At 40.0% G+C, this 20115-nt stretch overlaps 2 protein-coding genes and 1 non-coding gene across 4 annotated transcripts in view; 2 read left to right on the top strand and 1 right to left on the bottom strand.

Moving 5' to 3' along the window:
• Window positions 1-1839, top strand: part of COPB2 (coat protein complex I subunit beta 2) — a 29165-nt gene extending 27326 nt beyond the window's left edge. Inside the window, exons 19-22 of the mRNA XM_012749134.3 lie at window positions 70-250; window positions 438-506; window positions 1043-1114; window positions 1359-1839. Of these exons, the coding sequence (XP_012604588.1) occupies window positions 70-250; window positions 438-506; window positions 1043-1114; window positions 1359-1454 (418 nt within the window). The 3' untranslated portion in view covers window positions 1455-1839. The remainder of the gene's footprint in view (window positions 1-69; window positions 251-437; window positions 507-1042; window positions 1115-1358) is intronic.
• A 56-nt stretch (window positions 1840-1895) lies between these two features.
• LOC142875448 (small Cajal body-specific RNA 24) lies at window positions 1896-2025 on the top strand. Its single transcript, XR_012922801.1, has one exon.
• A 347-nt stretch (window positions 2026-2372) lies between these two features.
• On the bottom strand, window positions 2373-16972 carry MRPS22 (mitochondrial ribosomal protein S22). 2 transcript variants are annotated; one of them, XM_012749139.3, is made up of 8 exons: window positions 16750-16972; window positions 12951-13114; window positions 11693-11857; window positions 9364-9507; window positions 8963-9046; window positions 7499-7644; window positions 3993-4101; window positions 2373-2550 (listed from the first exon to the last, which is right to left on the bottom strand). In XM_012749139.3, the coding sequence occupies exons 1-8, from the start codon at window positions 16919-16921 to the stop codon at window positions 2455-2457; spliced, it is 1080 nt and encodes a 359-aa protein (XP_012604593.1). In that variant the 5' UTR covers window positions 16922-16972; the 3' UTR covers window positions 2373-2454. The 2 variants fall into 2 exon arrangements, with proteins under 2 accessions (XP_012604593.1, XP_012604592.1); XM_012749138.3 differs by having other exon boundaries at window positions 12951-13117; window positions 16750-16971.
• Window positions 16973-20115: the final 3143 nt, after the last annotated feature.

Raw genomic sequence — 20115 nt, forward strand, 5'->3', positions numbered from 1 at the left:
GAAATGTTTCAAATAAAATCAGAGCACAGTTAACTTAGTCTCCCTTTGGTTTCATGATATCTATAATAGGGTAGTGAAACTCTGGAGAGAGAATCTGTCAAAAGTCAATCAGAAAGCAGCAGAATCCCTTGCTGACCCAACAGAGTATGAAAATCTTTTCCCTGGATTAAAAGAAGCTTTTGTTGTTGAAGAATGGGTGAAGGAAACACATGCTGATCTGTGGCCAGCCAAACAATATCCACTTGTCACGGTGAGTGACTGGAGTGCCAAGCTTCATTTAGTGTGACAGCAGGGTGGAATGCATTCATGCCTTCAGGTTTTGAGCTGCATTAAATACTTTATTGTTGAATTAAGAGCTAATATCTGGGATTTAGGCCAGGTTCATAGGTGAATTATGATTTCAAAACATCTCATTTTATTACTTTATTCTCTCATAGCCAAATGAAGAGAGAAATGTTATGGAAGAGGCAAAAGGCTTTCAGCCCTCCAGATCTGCAGCTCAACAGGTCAGTAGAGTACTTCATGTGATAATTTGGCTGAGATTGACTTTAACCACTTCGGTACTGTGCTCACCAGCTGAGAAACCTTGCCCACAGCTGGCACTCAAAGTCCACACAATAGTTTGTGCTGTGCATTGATGACAAATCTGTTTTACTCTTGTGTGATGAGGAAAGCTTTAAAGCACTGAAAGTTTGTTTTACTTTACAGGCAGCTTTACTTGTAACGTAAATCAGAATAGGTAACGTATACATATATGTTTTTATTACGTTATTTTTAAATGTTCACAATTTTATTTTAATAAATGAAAAATTAGAAGTCATATCACGGCTGTCGGCTAAAGTCGACACTCCGCTGTGGCAGCTGTTGGCTAAAGTCGACGTGCGCATTCATCTGTGGCTATCGACTATAGTCAACGCTGGTACCAAAGTGGTTAAGTACCACCTCCCACTTTCTAACCCTGATCATCTTCCTCGTGGGGGAAAAGTTTAAATTCCTGAGCAATTTCCTTTGTTTTCATATGTATTACCACTTTGGCTTTCAGGAACTTGACGAGAAGCCGCCTTCTCCTACTCCAGTTATTATAGCCTCCCACACAGCCAACAAAGAAGAAAAGGTAGGTCAGATATCATACCCAAACCTCCACCCACCTCACCCTTTTCCCTGTGAATATCTATAGCATATATAGGCCTCTGTGGTTTAAGTGATATAATCAGTTTCAGAGCAGGGGCATTGAAGTAGGAAGGTGCCCTTTTGACTAGTAAGAAAATTTTAGTTCTCACTTTGGATCATGAACCACAGATAACTTTTCTTTCACACAATACTACGTAACTTCATCACCTTCTTCCTTTTGTTTACAGAGTTTACTTGAACTAGAAGTAGATCTGGATAATTTGGAATTAGAAGATATTGACACAACAGATATCAATCTGGATGAAGATATTTTGGATGATTGAATGTAATGTCTTCCATTTACTCAACAGATCATTATATAGGTATTGATCATTACCCTGACCACAATGCTTTGGACTGTGAGGAGCTCCTTAGATTTTTATATGCTGTGGACCACTGGGAGCATAATGCCTCCTTGTGTGCAGAATCACTGTGCCCTCCTTGTTAACTAAACAGACAATGTGGGGTGTAGGCTTTGGCTTTTTTCCTATTGTCATCAGACTATATTGGATAAAACCTTTTGAATCAGTGACGATACTTCAGTTTCCTTTCTGAATAATGAAAATAGGCTTCTAGTTTTAGAAGGCTGAGCCAAAACTACACCTCATCTAGGGATCAGCCCCATATTCCCTTTCTTTGCATAATTAAATCTACATTTTCAAATATCAATCATATTTTTCTTATCACTGAATATCCATGCTATGATTCTCTAAACTTCCCTCCCATGGACATTTATTTTTATTCAGTTTCTTCTCAAGGTGAAGATAACTCTTTGTAAATGTCCTAGAGAAATATAGTAGGTTTCTGTTCACCCTTTGTAAGTAAAAAGGGTGGATCGTTCCACTACTGACATTTAAAAAAAAAACTCCTCTCCCACTTTTTTTTGGTCTCATTGCATCATTCCCTTCGGTCTGCAGCTTGGGTGGAACACGAGTTCATTGTCTAATAGCTACCCATTTCTGAAATCAGGATCTGAAATCTGTTCCTCTAACCTTATTAATAGTGGGGTTCTGTCTAAATTACCTGTTAACCTATTTGGTCACAGAGAAACAGAAGTGCACAGGACTTTTTTTAAACTGTATATCTAATGCAATTAAAAAATTCATATCCAGGCACTCAAATATATTTCCCAATTATCCCCTTGTAGCCAAGGAAAGTGAGTAGGGTTATAGGTTTTTTTGGTATAAAGAACTACAAATCAGTACCTTTTAATCTTCACATTTTTAAGCATTCAGTTCAATATTAACAAAGTTTGTAAAATGTAAAGGTATTTTAAAACTATTTTCAGGAAGCGGCAGAATGGCTAATGAATGCTTCTTGATAAGTTTGCAGGGTTAATTCTATATATGCTCCCTTCTGTGCTTCTGTTTTTGCAAAGACCTGTTTAAATTAAAAAAAGAAGTTTTAAAAAAAGTTTTAAAGCCATAGGACATACACTACTTAAAAAGTTTTCAATTTTAAGGCATCATTAGTAGCAGAGTCCTAGTTAAAGTTTCACAATTTTTTTCTGGTTATAAAACAAAACATAGAAAAACAGTACCTAAAGCAGTACTAATTCTAAACACCAAAAGTATCGTAATATGGCTGCCATCTTTTAGCATATTCTCAGAAAACAATTAAGGCCCTAACATACATCCTCCTAGACCAAAATGAAAATCATTAAGTTAGAGAGAAATCTAGAGGATAAGTGTTAGAAAACTAACTTTACACTTTAAAGAATGTTTTCTTCGAAAGCATTTTGCTTTATCTGGCTTATCAAAGAAGATTAGGATTAGTACTGTAGCTTCTCTCTACTCTTCCTAGTGTATCATCACAGGTCATTTTTTTTTTATTATTTTGAGACAGAGTCTCGCTTTGTTGTCCAGGCTAGAGAGTGAGTGCCATGGCTTCATGGCACTTCATGGCTGTGAGCCTAGCTCACAGCAACCTCAAACTCCTGGGCTCAAGCAATCCTACTGCCTCAGCCTCCCGAGTAGCTGGGATTACAGGCATGCGCCACCATGCCCAGCTAATTTTTTCTATGTATATCAGTTGGCCAATTAATTTCTATTTATGGTAGAGACGGGGTCTCGCTCTTGCTCAGGCTGGTTTCGAACTCCTGACCTCGAGTAATCCACCCACCTCGACCTCCCAGCACAGGTCATTTTTAACCTCAGTAAGCCTTGTTTTGGAGAATGCAAAAAATATTACTGGGATAGAAGCTGGTTCCACAAAACCAGGTCTATTCTGAGCATTAGAGGAGATGAAATCATAAACTCATCTCCCTTTCCCTTCCTGAAAAAAATCTCAACTCTCAGCACATTCCATCCATTTAAGTCCATGGTTTTAAGAGGTGTACAATTCCAAATTGAGACTACAACTAAGCTTGGTAGTATCCAAGCACCATCCTCTCCTCTCCTTGACACCTGCCTGTTTCCCCTGATGTGATGTAACAAGCTGCTTTTGAGGGTATGTGCTATTTAGTTCTCTACCCTGTCCTGCTGGGGACTTGATTACCTCAGATACAACTCGGCCTTTTGAGTGCTCCAAACAACAAGGCTGCTGCCCTGACTAACCAAACTTCTCTGGACTCCAGCCGCCACCATGCCCACCACCTACCCTACTTTACTGCACTCTTCCCCCACCTCTGTCCCATCTGTTTCTACTGTCCAGGCTTAAGAAATAAGGGGACTGCAGTCAGCAGTCACACTGATGTTTTTGAGACCATAAATGCTCCATATTCACAAATCTATTTAGTTACCATTAAATATGACCCACTTATGAATTTTTCCCAACTCATTTACCCACCACAAAACAGCCAATGTGGAAAAAGACCCTTTTACCTTAATTAAATTTATTCCCTCAGCAGCCTGATCTTTGGCCTCTTGAGCTGACTGGCCATCTGGATGTAGTAGGTGATACAGCTGGACCAAGCTGGTGGCATCATCAATTCTGAGAATGAAAGGCTTGATGTTATCCAGGGGTTTTCTTCATTTGCATCACGTCATATAAAAGTGTGCACCAACTTCAAACTAAATTGCATTTCAGACTTTCCTCAGGTTGTGGGGGCAAGGTGTTGGGTGAGAGGGGAGAACCTTCAGTTTTACAGTTTCAAAAGCATTTTCAGGAAAATTGACTAATTTAGGCCTCACACAGATTCAGGTGGGGCAAGAATCACTACAGAGAGTGCCCAATTTCTGAAAGTGAATATATTCCTAATGTGGCTACATTCTTTTTGGAAATGGAGCACCATTTCTCACAGAAACAACCTTCCTAATGGTAGATGATTTCCAGGCCAGCCCACTTCACCAGCATGTAATACTTGAATCCGAGAACAGAAATACAACTTCATACCCCATAAGCAGGAGGTTGGTGGTCATAGGGATCTCAAAGTTACTTGTTTTTACTGACATCTTCTAACAAATTTTCATCAAAACTAAATTAGTAGATAAATGCCTCTACTAGAGGCCCCCTAGGAGTCCAAGGAGAGACTCCAGGCCATCTGACTATTCACAGAACACATAAGTTAAAAATTAACATCTTAGTAAAATAAAGCAAATTTGAAAGTATGCATATCAGCCAATTTTTATCAACATTAAAACTTCCCAGCCTTCCCCAAACCAAACAACCACTATCTTCTCAAATGATACCTTCCTACCATTTGCCACTTCAAAGGTTGGGGGGGGAGGTGGTAATATAAAAATAACCCTCCCAAAATGCTCATATTTTGAGGCTCTGCCATATATACTTATTTAGTGAGCTACTGGCTTCTAGTTGGGAGGTGGAGGGCTGAGGATACCCTACTTCAGTGCCTACCCCAGCTATTACTCTTTAACCTTCCCTGCTTTCCCATTACTTGAGCTCAGGAATGAGGGGTAGGGTGACAGTAGAAGCAAGGTACGGAATTCCACAAGCATGGTGTTGTGAGAGAAATGCTCTAGGCCTATCCTAAGGGCCATCTACCCTAAAGGCCATCTCTTGGGAAAGCTGAGAAACCAGAGCTACTTGTATGATAAAGCTTTTGGGGGGGGCATAAAAATTGTTACAAATCTATTGTGCTTGTTATTAACCACTTCGGTACGAGTGTCGACTATAATCAATAGCCACAAATGAAAGCCGAGCATTGACTTTTAGCGTTAATAACAAAACTTCTACAACAGTACTCCAAATCAAGGCAATACAACCCTTGTACTGCATCAGAAAATCTCATGCATTTTAGAGAAAGACATTTTCCAGCACTTTACAATAGTGATAAAACAAAAAGGAAAAATCCATTAAGAAGATGTATGCTCAAAAAATAATAAAAGGCATAGTACTAGATGCTATTGTAAACAATGTAACGTGTAGCCCCATGCTTCGAAATTTATCACACCAAAGAATAAAATTTATCATAAATTTATTGTTATTCAAAAACTTGCCTTATTTATGATATGAATAAAATAAAACTATAATTTTGAACTGGCTTTTCTAATTTTTCATTTATCAAAATAAAATTGTGAACATTTAAAAATAACGTAATAAAAACATATATGTATATGTTACCTATTCTGATTTACATGACAAGTAAAGCTGCCTGTAAAGTAAAATAAGCTTTCAGTGCTTTAAAGCTTTCCTCATCACACAAGAGCAAAACGGATTCATTGTCAATGCACAGCACAAACTATTGTGCAGACTATGAGTTCAAACCTTGCCGGCTGTGGGCAAGGTTTCACGGCCGGTGAGTGCCATACCGAAGTGGTTAATCTAACAAAGTACCTCCCCAATAAAAGATAAAAATAATTCCCTTTCAAGCTTAGGCATGTGGCCTGATAAAGAGCTTAACTAGGTTTCTACCTATTAGAATCATGTTTAGGGCTTCCTTGGGTTCAGGCTGAAGTGTAATGGCTGTGTCCTACAGAATCATTTAAATTCAGCTTAATGCCCAATCCATATTTGAAATTAAGAGCAAATAAATTTATATTTTCAAAAGGACTTTAAAAGAGTTTTAATACAAAACCAACAGTGGGACTTGAGTCTGAAATAAATGTGCAGAATCTAAATTCTGGTGTGCACTCTATTCAGTGGGGTTGTGCACCCTCTACTGTCTGGCTTGTGATTTGCAGTAAGCTCACTGTCCTGTTCACAATTACCAGAGGGGAGGTTTTGCACAGGTACAGCAGGTAAGGTTATACTATAAGAGCATATATTAGTACACCACAATAAAGAACTTTACTTTTCAAACTTAAACATTTCTGTGTTGCTCTAATATTGTACAAAAACATATTGTTTTAATAATTTCAGAATGATTACATTTGAGAAACTCACTAAATAGAAAATTCATTCATAGGAGATAATACACATAAAGGCATGTCATTTGGGCATCACCATTCACCCTCTTCATATGGGATATAAAGGATTTGGATTACACTACACATGCTGGTGAAATGGGCTGGCCTGGAAATTACCATCCTTAGGAAAGCTGTTTCAAAGAGAAATGATACAGTTTCCAAATGTGGGCTGCAGTTCTTAAGAGGATCATGTGAAACCTTCCAGTACCAAATGCCTTACCTTTGTGTGTATGATTCAGGTTACATGTATGATATACTCTGAGTCAAAACTAACAGTCTGAAGGTGTCAATAATCACTAAACCCTCTTCCTGTAATTCAGACTTTAGAGTTTTGCAAGAGCTTTTGTGGAAAGTTGATTTTTTTCACTACAGCCATTCCTTATCATTTTGACCTTCCTAAGCCAACTGATAGAAAGACGCTCAAAAATAATTGGTCTTCAGTTTTATCACAAGTCCTAAAATACAGTATTCTTTTCAGCTAGAAGCCTGGGAGCACAAAAGCTTGACGCTAAAATAAAACGTACATTCTTTGTTTCAGACTACTTTGAAAAAGACTTTTTGATGCCCTAAAAATCTTACAAAAGCACGGGATATCAAAAGCAAAAGTATTTTCATAAGGTAAATGATGACTTTTACTGAAAATCCCTAGAAACAGTTCTACCAGAAAACAAACACCCACAAGAACTTATGTCTACTTCTTTACATTTCTTATTTAATTTTTGTGTATCTGGAAAAGTTCACTGACACACAGGAGCACTGGTGAGCCCTGGATAAGTCAATGTTCAAGGTATACAGTACAGATCCAAAGCCACTTACTCTTTCAAAGAATCTACCCTTGTTTATGCAACACAAAAGCAAAGACTGGGAAAACTGAGTCATGCTAGAAGCATATAAATTGAGGTAAGTGAAAGCTTCAGTTTCTCACTGGGCAATACACTGTTAGCATTGGAAAAATAGCTTAAATACAGATGAACCATTAGGGTAATAAGAATGGTTCTTTTACTTAATAAGATCATACTTACAAATCTCTCTGAATTTGGTCAATCAGCAAACCATCAATTTTTTTCTTATTCACAAAATACCAAGCCATTCCACCAAAGTGTCTTGTTGAACGCAAAAGGTCATACTTTCCATGTTTATCTATATCTTCGTAGGTCTGGTGATGAACCTATCCACATAAAATACAAGTCTTCAGAAATGTAAAAATATAAAGAAGTGAGCAGCATTACTCAATATACACTGACTAGCATGAGTGCTACCCAAGAAAGTAAAACCAGGTCCACATATAGCTGCCTCCTTATCATTATCCAATAGGTATGATTTAAACCATTCCTTGTACAACCCACCTTAGGTGGGATGGAGGGTTCAAGTAAGAAGAGTTTGCCTAAATGACAGCAAATCTGTACCTTCTCCACTTAGAAAAAGTGTGTGGCAGCCTGGAGCAAGTTCTACCAAACATTTATGGCCATATCAGTTACTTTTAAGCAGCCAAGGACTATTTATTAAGCACCTCTTACATATGAATAGACCACTGGAAATAGTGTATCACCCATTTCTTGGTCACTAGGGAAGAAAAGAAATCAATATTTTTTAACTACTTCTCCTTTCCCCGATCCCATCAACTACCCTATTCCCTCAGCTAACCCATTCCATCTTATTAAGTAATGTTCCTTCAGTTCTCCTTCCATATTGATCTTCCTGAATGAGGACTGATAAGGGCATTCCTCTGTCCAAACAGCTTTCAAAGGTCTGCTGACCAAAGCCCAGAGTCCTTAGCCTAACATCAGATGTCACAGTGATGTGGCCCCATCCACTTTCCAGCTTGATGTCAAGCCACTCCTGTCCATACACATTGCATGTACGAACAAACCAGATGATTGGCCATTCCTCAACATATTTCATCATTTCCTACCTGTTGCTCGTACTGTTCTCTATACCTGAAACACCTCACCTAACTCCACCTGCCACGATGTTCTCTGCCCTTCTAGAACTCTCTTTATGACCCCTATGAAGCCTTTCCTGAGAGTACTTTGTAACCTTCTCTTAGTGACTAGCATTTTAAGCCCAAGGAGATAATTATCTGCATATTTACCTAGCACTCTTCCCCACAATCATATCTGGACTGCTGGCTTTGACACGGCACACCCTATCCTAGTTCATGGAATCACCTATAGTACTCATAATAATACCTTAAACATAGAAAGTACTAATGAATACTTACTAAAGTTATAAGGCACACATTTAGTAAATATAGTAACTTTGTTCCTATATGGTAAATTGAAAAGAGAATAAATTTTGTCACAAGTTCAATTCTAACTTCCCACTTACTAGCTATGCAACTTTCAGCACATCTGTACGCAAAAGATTTTCAGACTTTCCCTTTCCCCTTTATCAAACCTTACAACCAAACTCATTGTGTTAGATTAAAAATCTTACTCATAACCATATTTAATCCTATTATCTTAGAAACTATAAAATATACGTACCTTAATATACTCAGCAGAATCTGGCTCAAATTGGGCAACACAGAGATTGAGGATATCAGCATGCCGGTCCTGGCTATACACAGTCTAAAACCACACAGCAGAATTGGAATCAGATTAGAATACAAAAGTTCAGCACTCGTCTTGATGCTATGATAGGCCTGCCCATCCAAATATAGGTCACGTCTGTGCTCATCAAGAAGCATAAAGAAATAACATGGGCTTTGTAATTGTTATACCTGGATTCAAATCCTAACTAAGCCAATTATGAAAGAGAAACCCTAGTCAAGTTACCATTAGAAATGTTTATGTGTTTAACAAGGCCAAATGCTGGGTAGCACCAGAGCTAACTAGTGCAACTAAGAAATCACTAATTTGAAAATATAAAACCCAAGTCACCTTACCTTAAGATTTTCTTCCTTGAAAATTATTGGTGTCAAAACTCTACGACCTTCTTTTGGGAAATAAATTTGTATCATCCGGTCCCGTTCTTCCCAAGAGGCTTTGCGTAATGTGCCACTTGGTTCTCTGACGACAATAAAACGCTCCTTAAATAGGAAACATAATCAAGGATGAGTTTGTGAGGACTTATTTTTAGTTCCTGTGTCCCATTATAAGAATAATTTGCAATCAACAATATAAAATGCAACTAGGAAACATAAAATGCAATCATGCGTATGAGTTCGATGTTAATTTTAAACCTCAAAGACTTGGCAAGGTTTGACACTTCCTTCACTAATCACTGCTGCGAATCTGACAATCAGAAATCTAAAATAAAAGTATTTAGTATGTACCAACTGTGGTGCTAATGTGAGTTCAAGACACTAAATGGTTCAACTAAAAAAAAGCTAATCTGAGATACATCTAAATCCATTTTAGAGGAAAGAATTACTATAAGACCTTTTCAAATTATTTCATTTCTTCATCTTAAAGTCTCACCTAAACAGATTTTACAACTTTATAATCCATTTTTAAAGTTCCTGGGATACGCCAGCCATGTGGCTCAGGCCTGTAATCCTAGCACTCTGGGAGGCTGATGAGGGAAGATCGCTTGAGGGCAGGAGTTCAAGATCAGCCTGAGCAAGATCGAGATCCTATCTCGACTAAACATAGAAAAAATTAGCCAGGCGTGGTGTCTGTAGTACCAGATACTAGGGAGGCTGAGGCAGGAGGATCTCAGGAGGAGCCCAGGAGTCTGAGGTTGCAGTGAGCTATGATGATGTCACTGAACTCTAGACAGGGTGACAGAGCAAGACTCTGTGTCCAAAAAAAAAAAAACGTTGGGATAAAAAGGAACAAACCCAAGAATGCAGGGTCTTAATTCTACACCAAGGCTGACTGGCCCACCTGTCTCTGGTCTCTCCACTCTTCCAACTGACAAATCTGAGGCCATATGACTACTTCCTCCTCTGAATTCCATCCACTGTTAATACCATTCAACCGGCAATTTAACACGTGCACAATTCTTGACACTTCTCAGATATTGTCATATAATTGGAAAAGGGCAAAAATATGCATTGTAATTCTTTGCAATACCCACAGTGACATACATGGAGCTTTGCACATTGCTGATAATTAATAATGTATAAATTAACCAGATGGTACTAACTCTCAACTTCTCAGAGGTATAGGAGTCTCTAAATGTGTTCTGAGCATAGTATTATTAAAACTTTCATCAAGCACAGCAAATAGGAAAAAAAAACCAGCAGATCCAAAATAACAAGCCAAAATAACACACTTTTTTCCTCAAAAGGATTTTGGTAATTGGAGAAACCTGAATTCCAAGTTCCTCTCTCCCTTTCAAGTTATAAAATGCTCCCATAACCAGCCTTCATAGCATTGTAAACATATATTAAAGCACTGCACAATAAATTCTAATTAATGAAAACTCTGTGATCCTTATTCATTACATCAGGTATGCAGATGGCTGGTACACAGACAAGGACATAGCTCAAATCCTGTCTTCTAATGTATGAAAGATTAAATAATATGGGGTGGCCCTTCTCCCAAACTCAGTATTCTATAGTATTCTAATGTACTTTGTGGGCTGAATTATAAATTACTCTCTTTTTCTTCTTTGCTTACAAAGGCTCAAATACCAAACTGATATTTTTTTAAGTGTTATTGGCAATCCAGGAAAGAAGAGCCAGAGAATAACAACTACAACAGAAGAAGTGGTGATGTCCAAAAAAAATCTGAGAAACATCTGTCATTCTTACTGAAAACTGTGGAAAGTGAAAATCCTTTGGAAGCCTGAGTTTCTTGGCATCATCAAGGAATTTACAGACAAACACTCCATCATCTCAAAAGGCTTCAGTTAAGGAAATCAGTCTAACTTAGGCAAAAAAAAAAAAAAAAAAAAAATCCCTTTCTCCCATTGCCTTGTAGATGCTTGTCCATTTGTGGTTTGGGGGTAGATTTCTGTCTGTTTCTATACCCCTTTTTCTGTCTCTTTGCAGTCAACAACTACAACAGAAGAAGTGGTGATGTCATATGTGTAATGTGTAATATATTGTGTAATATACTGTGTCTATAATCTGTAGGGAAACAGTAACATAATGATGTGGGGCTGGTTTGTATTTCTCATCCTTCTCACACTATATCTTCCAGAAGGATCTCACCCAGTCAAACGAATCCTGGTTTGGAAGAGACAGCCCAGTTCACATAGTCCCTCAAGCCTATCCCTACATGGTATTCAAACAAAGAGCATTTTGCAATTAGATGTATACTTACTCGATGTGGTATGCTGTATGATATATCAGTAAACACATACTTGGTTGTTTCTGTTCCTTCCAAAATCTTATCTTCAGCTAACACATCATTTATTGGCGTTCGTTCTTCCAAAACAGGTGGCATTTTTAATCGTACTTTAGCTGCCTCAACTGCCCGTCTTGTAGCCTAATAAAATAAAAATATTTCTAGAGCAAAGCCATGAGATTACATACCAAAAGGATCATCTGACAAAAGCAGATACTAATCAAAAAATGCTAAAAACTGCAAAGAAAATAAGCTATAGCCACATATCTGTGACTGAAAAGCCAAACTTGGACTTGTAAGCCCTGGTCTTTGCCTCTGTGGTGTGGCTGAGAGCTACAGGCTCAACTGTTATCAAAACTGCAAAGGAATGCTCTGATAGAGCCAGGCTTCAAAAGCTGCCTGAAATAAAGGATTGCATTTATTGGGTGCTTACTCTGTGCCAGTTATGATTCAAATACTCTGAATCTATTTGGCTCATTTAATGCCCACAACTACTTTATGAGCTAGGTGCTATTATTATCATCTCCATTTTATGGAAGCAAAAATAGAGGCACCCAGATGTTAAGTAAATTGCTAAGAAGTTGCAGCACTGGGATTTGAACCCAGGCAACCCAACTTTAGAGCTCATGCTCTTAACCACTAACTATACTGCTTCATGCCATATTGTTAACAGTGGTTACCTCTGAGCGGTAAAAAGGGGACTTTCACCCTTCATGTGATCTACTATTAGATATTTGAATTTTTTGCTATGACTATAAATTGCTTTTGAATCAGAAGATAGAGTATTAATGCTTGTATAGTCATACATCAAAGTGTTTTCCACAAAGGACTGAGTACCCATGGCTCCAGGAGGACACTGATGCCTGGAGTAGGATGCTGTTCAGCAGGATCTCATAATCTCACCAAAGCTTCAGCCCCAAGGCAGCTCACAGGAGATGTTTCTCCAGGAAGGAAGCTGGAGCAGGCAAGGAAAAGGAAGGATGCTCAGGCTGGTTTGAGAGCAAAGACAAGACTCTCTGGACACCCATATCTGATCCATATTGCCCTAGTCTGCTCAATTCTGGCCACACTCCCTACCTGGCTACTATAACATTTTTGCTCTCAGTTCTGTGCCTGGTACTCCCCCTCACTAGTAGCTGTGGAATAACAGCTATAAACATTGGAGGAGCCTCTGGAAATCTTGTCTAACCCCTTAAAAAAAACGTATTTTAACAATGTGCCTGCATTCACATACCTCTTCCAACTGTGCCTGGGTCATTAGCTTATAGGTTGGTGGCTTCAGCTCTTGTATAGCTGGCTTAAAAGTCTTCTTCAAGTTTAAGCCTGTCATCTTGATGAGTATGCTTTGAATTTCCTCATCCATAAATGTAGGTTTCTTGATCTCTGAGTTACCAGATTCTGCTAAAATAGACTTTAGTAAATAAGAAGCTGGCAAAAACAATAAGCCAACAAGACTCCTAAATAGAAAAGTAACTTAACAATAGGAACCATTAGCACAATGGCTACCTTGGCATGGCATAATGGTATTAATAATACCTATGAGATTCACTCATTCATTCCTTCATTTAAAATTTACCAAGCATTCACTTTGCTAAGGATAAATACTCGGCCTCTACCATGACAGGCTAATGGAAGAAGCCACAGGAAAAAGTACTGTAATAATAATGGTAATTATTATGGTTGCTAACATTTACAGAGTTGTCTCCTATATGACAAGCATAACATACATTTTCAGGAATGCTTACAGCAACCCACAAAATAGCTATTGATATCCCAATTTTATAAATGAGGATGCTGAAGCCTACTCAAAGACAACTAGCTATTAAGTGATACAGCTGTAATTTAAGCCAAGGTTTATCTGACTCTAGAGTCTAGGTCATTCCCAATCTACCATGATGCTCCTCAATGATGTAAGTGCTACATAAAAGGGAGGCATGGGTGCTTATGTGATTGCAGAGGAAGGAACTAAACATAGCCTGGGAGTAGAGAAGGGCATGACAGGGTCAAGAAAGCTTCCCAAAGGCCTCATCAGGGCAGAGAAAAAAAGAGAAGGAAATTCTAGGTTAAGGGGCTGCAGCTGGGAAAGAGAGGCTTAGATAATTGGGCATGATACCAAAGAGGCCATGCGAGGTCATAGAAGAGGCTTAAACAGGAGAAGAGACTCAAATCTCGGCTCTGCCTCATGCAGTTTGCTTATTCCTTTGCCTAACTTCTATTTCCATTTCCATTAGGAAGGAAAAAGAAAAAGCCATTTGTTCCCAGTCACCTTTTCTCTGTCAGTCCTGTAACTAACTGTTGGTGTCCCTTAGGATTCTGAACGATGTCCTTTTCTCCCTTCAAACATTCTCGATGGATGATCTCTCACCTAGCCTCCCATGACTTTAATTATATTTATATTCTGGAAACTCTAAAATCTGAATTTCTGGCCAAGATCATCTTCCATCCGATTACCTAATGGACAGCTCACATGCACTTAAATATTGCCAAATAAAAATCAACCAACACGGCCGGGCGCGGTGGCTCACGCCTGTAATCCTAGCTCTCTGGGAGGCCGAGGCGGGCGGATTGCTCGAGGTCAGGAGTTCGAAACCAGCCTGAGCAAGAGCGAGACCCCGTCTCTACTATAAATAGAAAGAAACTAATTGGCCAACTAATATATATAGAAAAATATTAGCCGAGCATGGTGGCACATGCCTGTAGTCCCAGCTACTTGGGAGGCTGAGGCAGCAGGATTGCTTGAGCCCAGGAGTTTGAGGTTGCTGTGAGCTAGGCTGACGCCACGGCACTCACTCTAGCCTAGGCAACAAAGCGAGACTCTGTCTCAAAAAAAAAAAAAAAAAAAAAAAAAATCAACCAACTTTCTCTTGTCTCAAGCCTGCTTATCTTACTGTTCCTTATCTCAGCACCACCCAGTAAGTCATTCAGGCCAAAAACCATACAGCAGGCGTCCTCAAACTGGCCTACAGGCCACATGCGGGTGTTTTTGCCCATTTGTTTTTTTACTTCAAAATAAGATATGTGCAGTGTGCATAGGAATTTGTTCATAGTTTTTTTTAAACTATAGTCCGGCCCTCCAACGGTCTGAGGGACAGTGAACTGGCCCTCTGTTTCAAAAGATTGACGACTGGCGGGGCATGGTGGCTCACCCCTGTAATCCTAGCACTCTGGGAGGCCAAGGTGGGCAGATTGCTCGAGGTCAGGAGTTTGAAACCAGCCTGAGCGAGACCCCGTCTCTACCAAAAATAGAAAAAAAGTAATCGACCAACTAAAAATATATATACAAAAAATTAGCCAGGCATGGTGGCACATGCCTGTAGTCCGACCTACTCGGGAGGCTGAGGCAGCAGGATTGCTTGAGCCCAGGAGTTTGAGGTTGCTGTGAGCTAGGCTGACGCCACGGCACTCACTCTAGCCTCACTCAGGGGCAACAAAGTGAGACTCTGTCTAAAAAAAAAAAAAAAAAAGACTGAGGACCCCTGCCTTACAATCATCCCTAACTTCTCTCTTACCCTCCAGATCTAGCCAATAGCAGCAATAATAACAACAGTAATGATAACAGCTGATAATTACTAGATAGTTACCATGTGCCAGTACTTACTTACTGAGCTAAATATTTTACATACTTCACATTTATTTAATCCTCACAACAACCCAATGAGGTAAATAATAACCATTATCCCCATTTTACCAAAAAAAAGACCCAAAACAAAACAAAAACACTGACAGGAATATACTGATCAATATCCCTCATAAACCTCTCTTTAATCCTCTATTCCCACTGTCAGTACACTAGTCAAGGCCATCCTTATCTCTTGATTTAGCCTCCATGTCTCCATTCTGGCTCCACTATAGATCATTCTCCACAAGAGCAACCAGCATAATTTCTTAAAAATGTAATTAAGATCACTCCCAAGCCTAAAATTCACAAATGGCTTCCAACATCACTTAGAAAAGAAGGCGGCCTGTTTACATCATTATGTCCCCCACTAGATGATGTGCTCTCTGAAAACCAGAACCCTGTCTTATCTATGGCACCCACGGTCCCTTAGAGTGTCCAGCATACAGTTGGTGTTCAGCACTACTCTCTCCTCATACAATGTCGCCCATTCGTCCAGCTTTAGTTAACATTTGTACTCGGATGTTCATCAGTTTATACCTAACTGCATACTGAATACCTGAATCTCAAAGGCACCTCGAAAAAAAATTTTTTTTTAAGAGACGGAGTCTCGCTATGTTGTTCAGGCAGGCCAAATGTGCCCAAAACAGGTTTAATTCTGCCTCCTTTCCCACCTCCTGACCTCATCTACTCCTGCCCTCCCGCAGGCCACCCTCGCCCCCCGCCCCCGTTTTTTTGAAACCCGATTCTTGTAATTAATTTCCTCCATCTCGGTACAAATGGGACAACCCTCCACTTAACTACTGAAGCCAGAAACTTAAAAACAATCTTGATTTTTCCTTTTAAACCTAAGTCCAAAACCATAGCCAGGCCTCATCAATCCTAAATCCTAACCCCAGAGACCTGCGTTCAGTCTCATTTCTGGACACCTGCTTACGCTGTCCCCTCTGCCTGGAATGCTTCTTGGTTTTTCCTTAGCATGGTTAACCAGGTCTTGGCTTTGGCCATTTTTTCCAGGAACCCAGTTTGAGTGCCTCTGTTACGTGCGTCCACTATCTCAGCCCGAGTCACATTGCACTACCAATTCCCAATGAGCCATGAGTTCCCGGAAAAAGTCCGTATCAGTATCACTTTGCCATATCCCCTAAGCTTAGCACTGTGCTCTGCATGGAGCAAGACTCAGGCATTGTTAGTTCAGTGAGTGAATGAATGAACAAATGTAGGCGATGACAAACTCTATAGGTACAGAAGCAAGCCGACTAAGTCTGAGGACGCGCTGACAAACTCTATAGGTACAGAAGCAAGCCGACTAAGTCTGAGAAGTGCCCCAGGGGGCACCGAGTGGTTTTCATCAGCCAGAATCAGGTTCTAAGTCTCCCGGGAGAATGCCCCAGCGAACGCCCAGCAGATCACTTACCCGCCTCGGAGCCGAACCGGCAGCGTGGAAGCCCCACTTCGAAAAGCGGGAGCAGCGGCTGGAGCAGAGCATCGGGCCGGGACTGGGTTCGGACCCGGAAACAGAGCCGCTCCGAACCCCGAGAACCTCTCAAGAGGCTCCACAAAGACACAGGTGTCCTGAGGGTCGCCATGATTACCCAAGACACTTGCGCCGGAAGCGGCTGGGAGCGACTTCCCGTTCACGCCCAGGTCGTGCAGCATTCTGGGAAATGTAGTCTAATTGAAGGCGGGAAGGACGGAAGCCTTCTGGGCCTTTATATAATAGATTGTTTCTTATAAACCGCTTATTCACAAGCAGAAGTTCGTCTCCCTCCCTAAGCATAGAGCTTAAATTAAAACTTACACCCCTATGAAATTTAACCTGGGCCTTTTATTCTTTTGTATGATTATAAATAATATGTTTCTACTTCATGCCCAAAACTTTTCTCCCATTCTCAGGTTTAAATTCCCAAACTTCTCACACACACTCCAAATCTAAATCCTGTTTTCAAGCCCTGATTACCACCACCACCAATTCATCCATTTTATTCTGTCTTATAACTTGCTCCTCTCCTTTACAGCCCTTTTCACAATTTGTGATTATTTTGCCCATTCATCTGCTTATTTATTTTTCTCACCCCATGAAGACAGTGATTCTACAGATTTTATTGCAATATCACGTGGCCTAGTACATCTATGTGCACAGCAAACATTTGTTGAATAAATGAATAAATGATTGACTAAATGATTCTTTTTGTTCTTTCTCAACTGTCCAGGACATGCATGTCTTATCCTTCCCTAGACTATAGGTTGGTGCCTATGCTAAGCATATCCCAAGGCCTGGCAAAAGAAGGTTATTAAGTAAACACTTGTTTGAATTAGCTGAACCAATAGACTCACCTTGTAACCTCATCTCTTTTTTCCCCACTCCTCATTAAGAATGCTGTTTATGAACTAATTCCTGATTTTGGTAGGGGAAGGGGAGGGTTTGGCACCTATTTGAATATGACTGTTGCCCTGCTCTTTCCAACACTTTCTCTCACACCTATGCAATAGCAAGTGTCAGGGAGTGGTAGCAGAATGCCGGCAGATTTCTCCTAGCCATGACTTTTCCCTGAGAATTGACTATCTACTACTACTTTCCCACTGCCCCTGCTGAGAGGGCAGGCCTCAGCGGCTGTGTTTTCCTTGTAAACATCCCCCTGAAAACAGCTGATTGGACAATGGGTGAACACTTACTGCAGGAGGAATGAATCCATTGGCTGCTGTAGTAGTTTCTTGTGGCTACTTTAACAAATTACCCAAATTTGGTGGCTTAAAATAACAGAAATGTATTCTCTCTCAATTTCTGCATACCAGAAATCTGAAACCATTATTACTGGGCTGAAACCAAAGGATCAACAGAGCCCTACTCCCTTCATAGGCACCAGCTGTAAGGAAGAATCTGTGCCTTGACTCTTCCAGTTCCTGGGAACTATAAGAATTCCTTGGCTTGTGGCTACATCACTCCAGTTTCTGCCTCCATCTTCACATCACCTTCTCTCTTTTGTTCGTGCCAAATCTCTCTCTGTTTATCTCCCTGTTATAAGGATGTATGTGATTGTATTTAGGGCCCACTCTGATAATCCAAAGTAATCTCCTTATCTTAAAACCTTTAATTTAATCATGTATGCAAGGACTATGTTTCCATATAAGGTAACATTCACAGGTTCCAGAGATTAGGACGTAAGTATATTTTGGGGTTAGGGAGAGGTGGAGGGACATTTTTAAGCCTACCCATCTGAACAGGCACCAAGTAGATTTTCTCTCAATAATTCAAACTTAGATACATATTATAGAAACTATAATTGATGGTGAAAGTTTGAAGTAAATAACTATTTAGAGTTTGGGCAGAAGCAGCCTTTTTCAACGATGTGCTTATACTGATAAGTGAGCAGAGAAAGCCAGTCTGCAGAGAAAGTTAGGAAAATGGAGCAGATCTTCAGAAAGAGATAAGAGATTGTGCAGAGAGAGATGAAGAAAGGTGCTGTCCTGGCCAGAGAGCCTTCTGCTTTCCTTTCACTAACCTCCTTTACCTGGTCTACAGTGTGTTTTACTGACCTGGAGTAACAAAGATTCCTGGTTAGCTATAATCTTGGACAGATGCCCATATCTTTCAGAGCCTCCATACCTCACCTGCAAAATGTGTATAATGATAATACTTATCTTGCAGACTTTAAGAATAAAATACTTTCAGGATCTGATTCCTGGTTTCATAAAGGGGATGTGAGAAGGTTGTGTGGCAATAAGTTGGTTATGTTCTCTTTTTTTAGACATGTTTCTCAGAATGTAGAGTTGGTTACCTTCTGAGGAAGGTATTCAGAGGTTCTCTGGTTGCAACAAATTTTTCCTGAGTAAAACAGAGATGGAAGTGATTGGAAAGGTGTTGACTATCTCAGAGTTAAAGGAAAAGTTGAACAGCCAAAAGTTAACAGCCAAAGCTTAGGAAGGAGTTTAAGGATGGCAGCTCCAGGGGCTCCAAGAACTCATGAAATCTCCCAGGAGGCTCATGAAATTTCTCCATGAAATCTCTCTATCAAGTCATAATAACTGGATTCCGATACATGCTTTCTATCAAATCCAAGTTCCTAGTGAGAGAGGCTGATTGACCTGGGTGGGGTCCTATTCCCCCATGGAGAATGTGGAAAGGTGACTCCCTGACTGACAGCCACAAGACTATCTGGCTGCAGCTACTGGTAGGATTGATCAAGTTATACCTTTACCAGCTCTGCAGAGCAACAGTGGCATCCTATTAATTGTAAAATGAAAGTATAGTGATGTCTCAATTACTCAACTGTCAGTGATTTAGCAGGGTCTAAACTTTTGTTTTCCTAAAGAGATTAGGGTTTTTCCCTGAGCTTTTCGAATTCAAGATGGGGTTTGAGGATAGAAGTCAGGGAGAGGTATGGAGAGAGGAAGGACAGGACCCACGGGAGAAAGGTGACAGTCGGGACAATCCAAGAACGCCTGCAGTCTCCAGCAACACCTTTGCAACTTCTATATGGTCTCTAATACCGTAGCCTAGAAGCCTCTCCTAAAGCCCACATCTGCCTCATTTTTGTCTTCACTCAGAGTTTTTTTTCCCCCTTCCCTCTGTTCAGAGTCCAAATCCCTCACATGTTCCTACACAAACACAAATTCCATGGCCAAAATTCCTATTTGTGTGCTAAGGAGAGACTGGTTTTAAGGGAAAAGGCAAAGATCTAGCAATGAGAAGAGACAAGTGATGATGTGAGATGGAGGAAGCTTCTGGGAATGACAATCCCAAGTAGAGACATTGGCAATAGCTGGGAAGGAGCCTTGGTAC

Source organism: Microcebus murinus, chromosome 1 (assembly GCF_040939455.1).
Source record: "Microcebus murinus isolate Inina chromosome 1, M.murinus_Inina_mat1.0, whole genome shotgun sequence".
Classification (NCBI taxonomy): Eukaryota; Metazoa; Chordata; class Mammalia; order Primates; family Cheirogaleidae; genus Microcebus; species Microcebus murinus.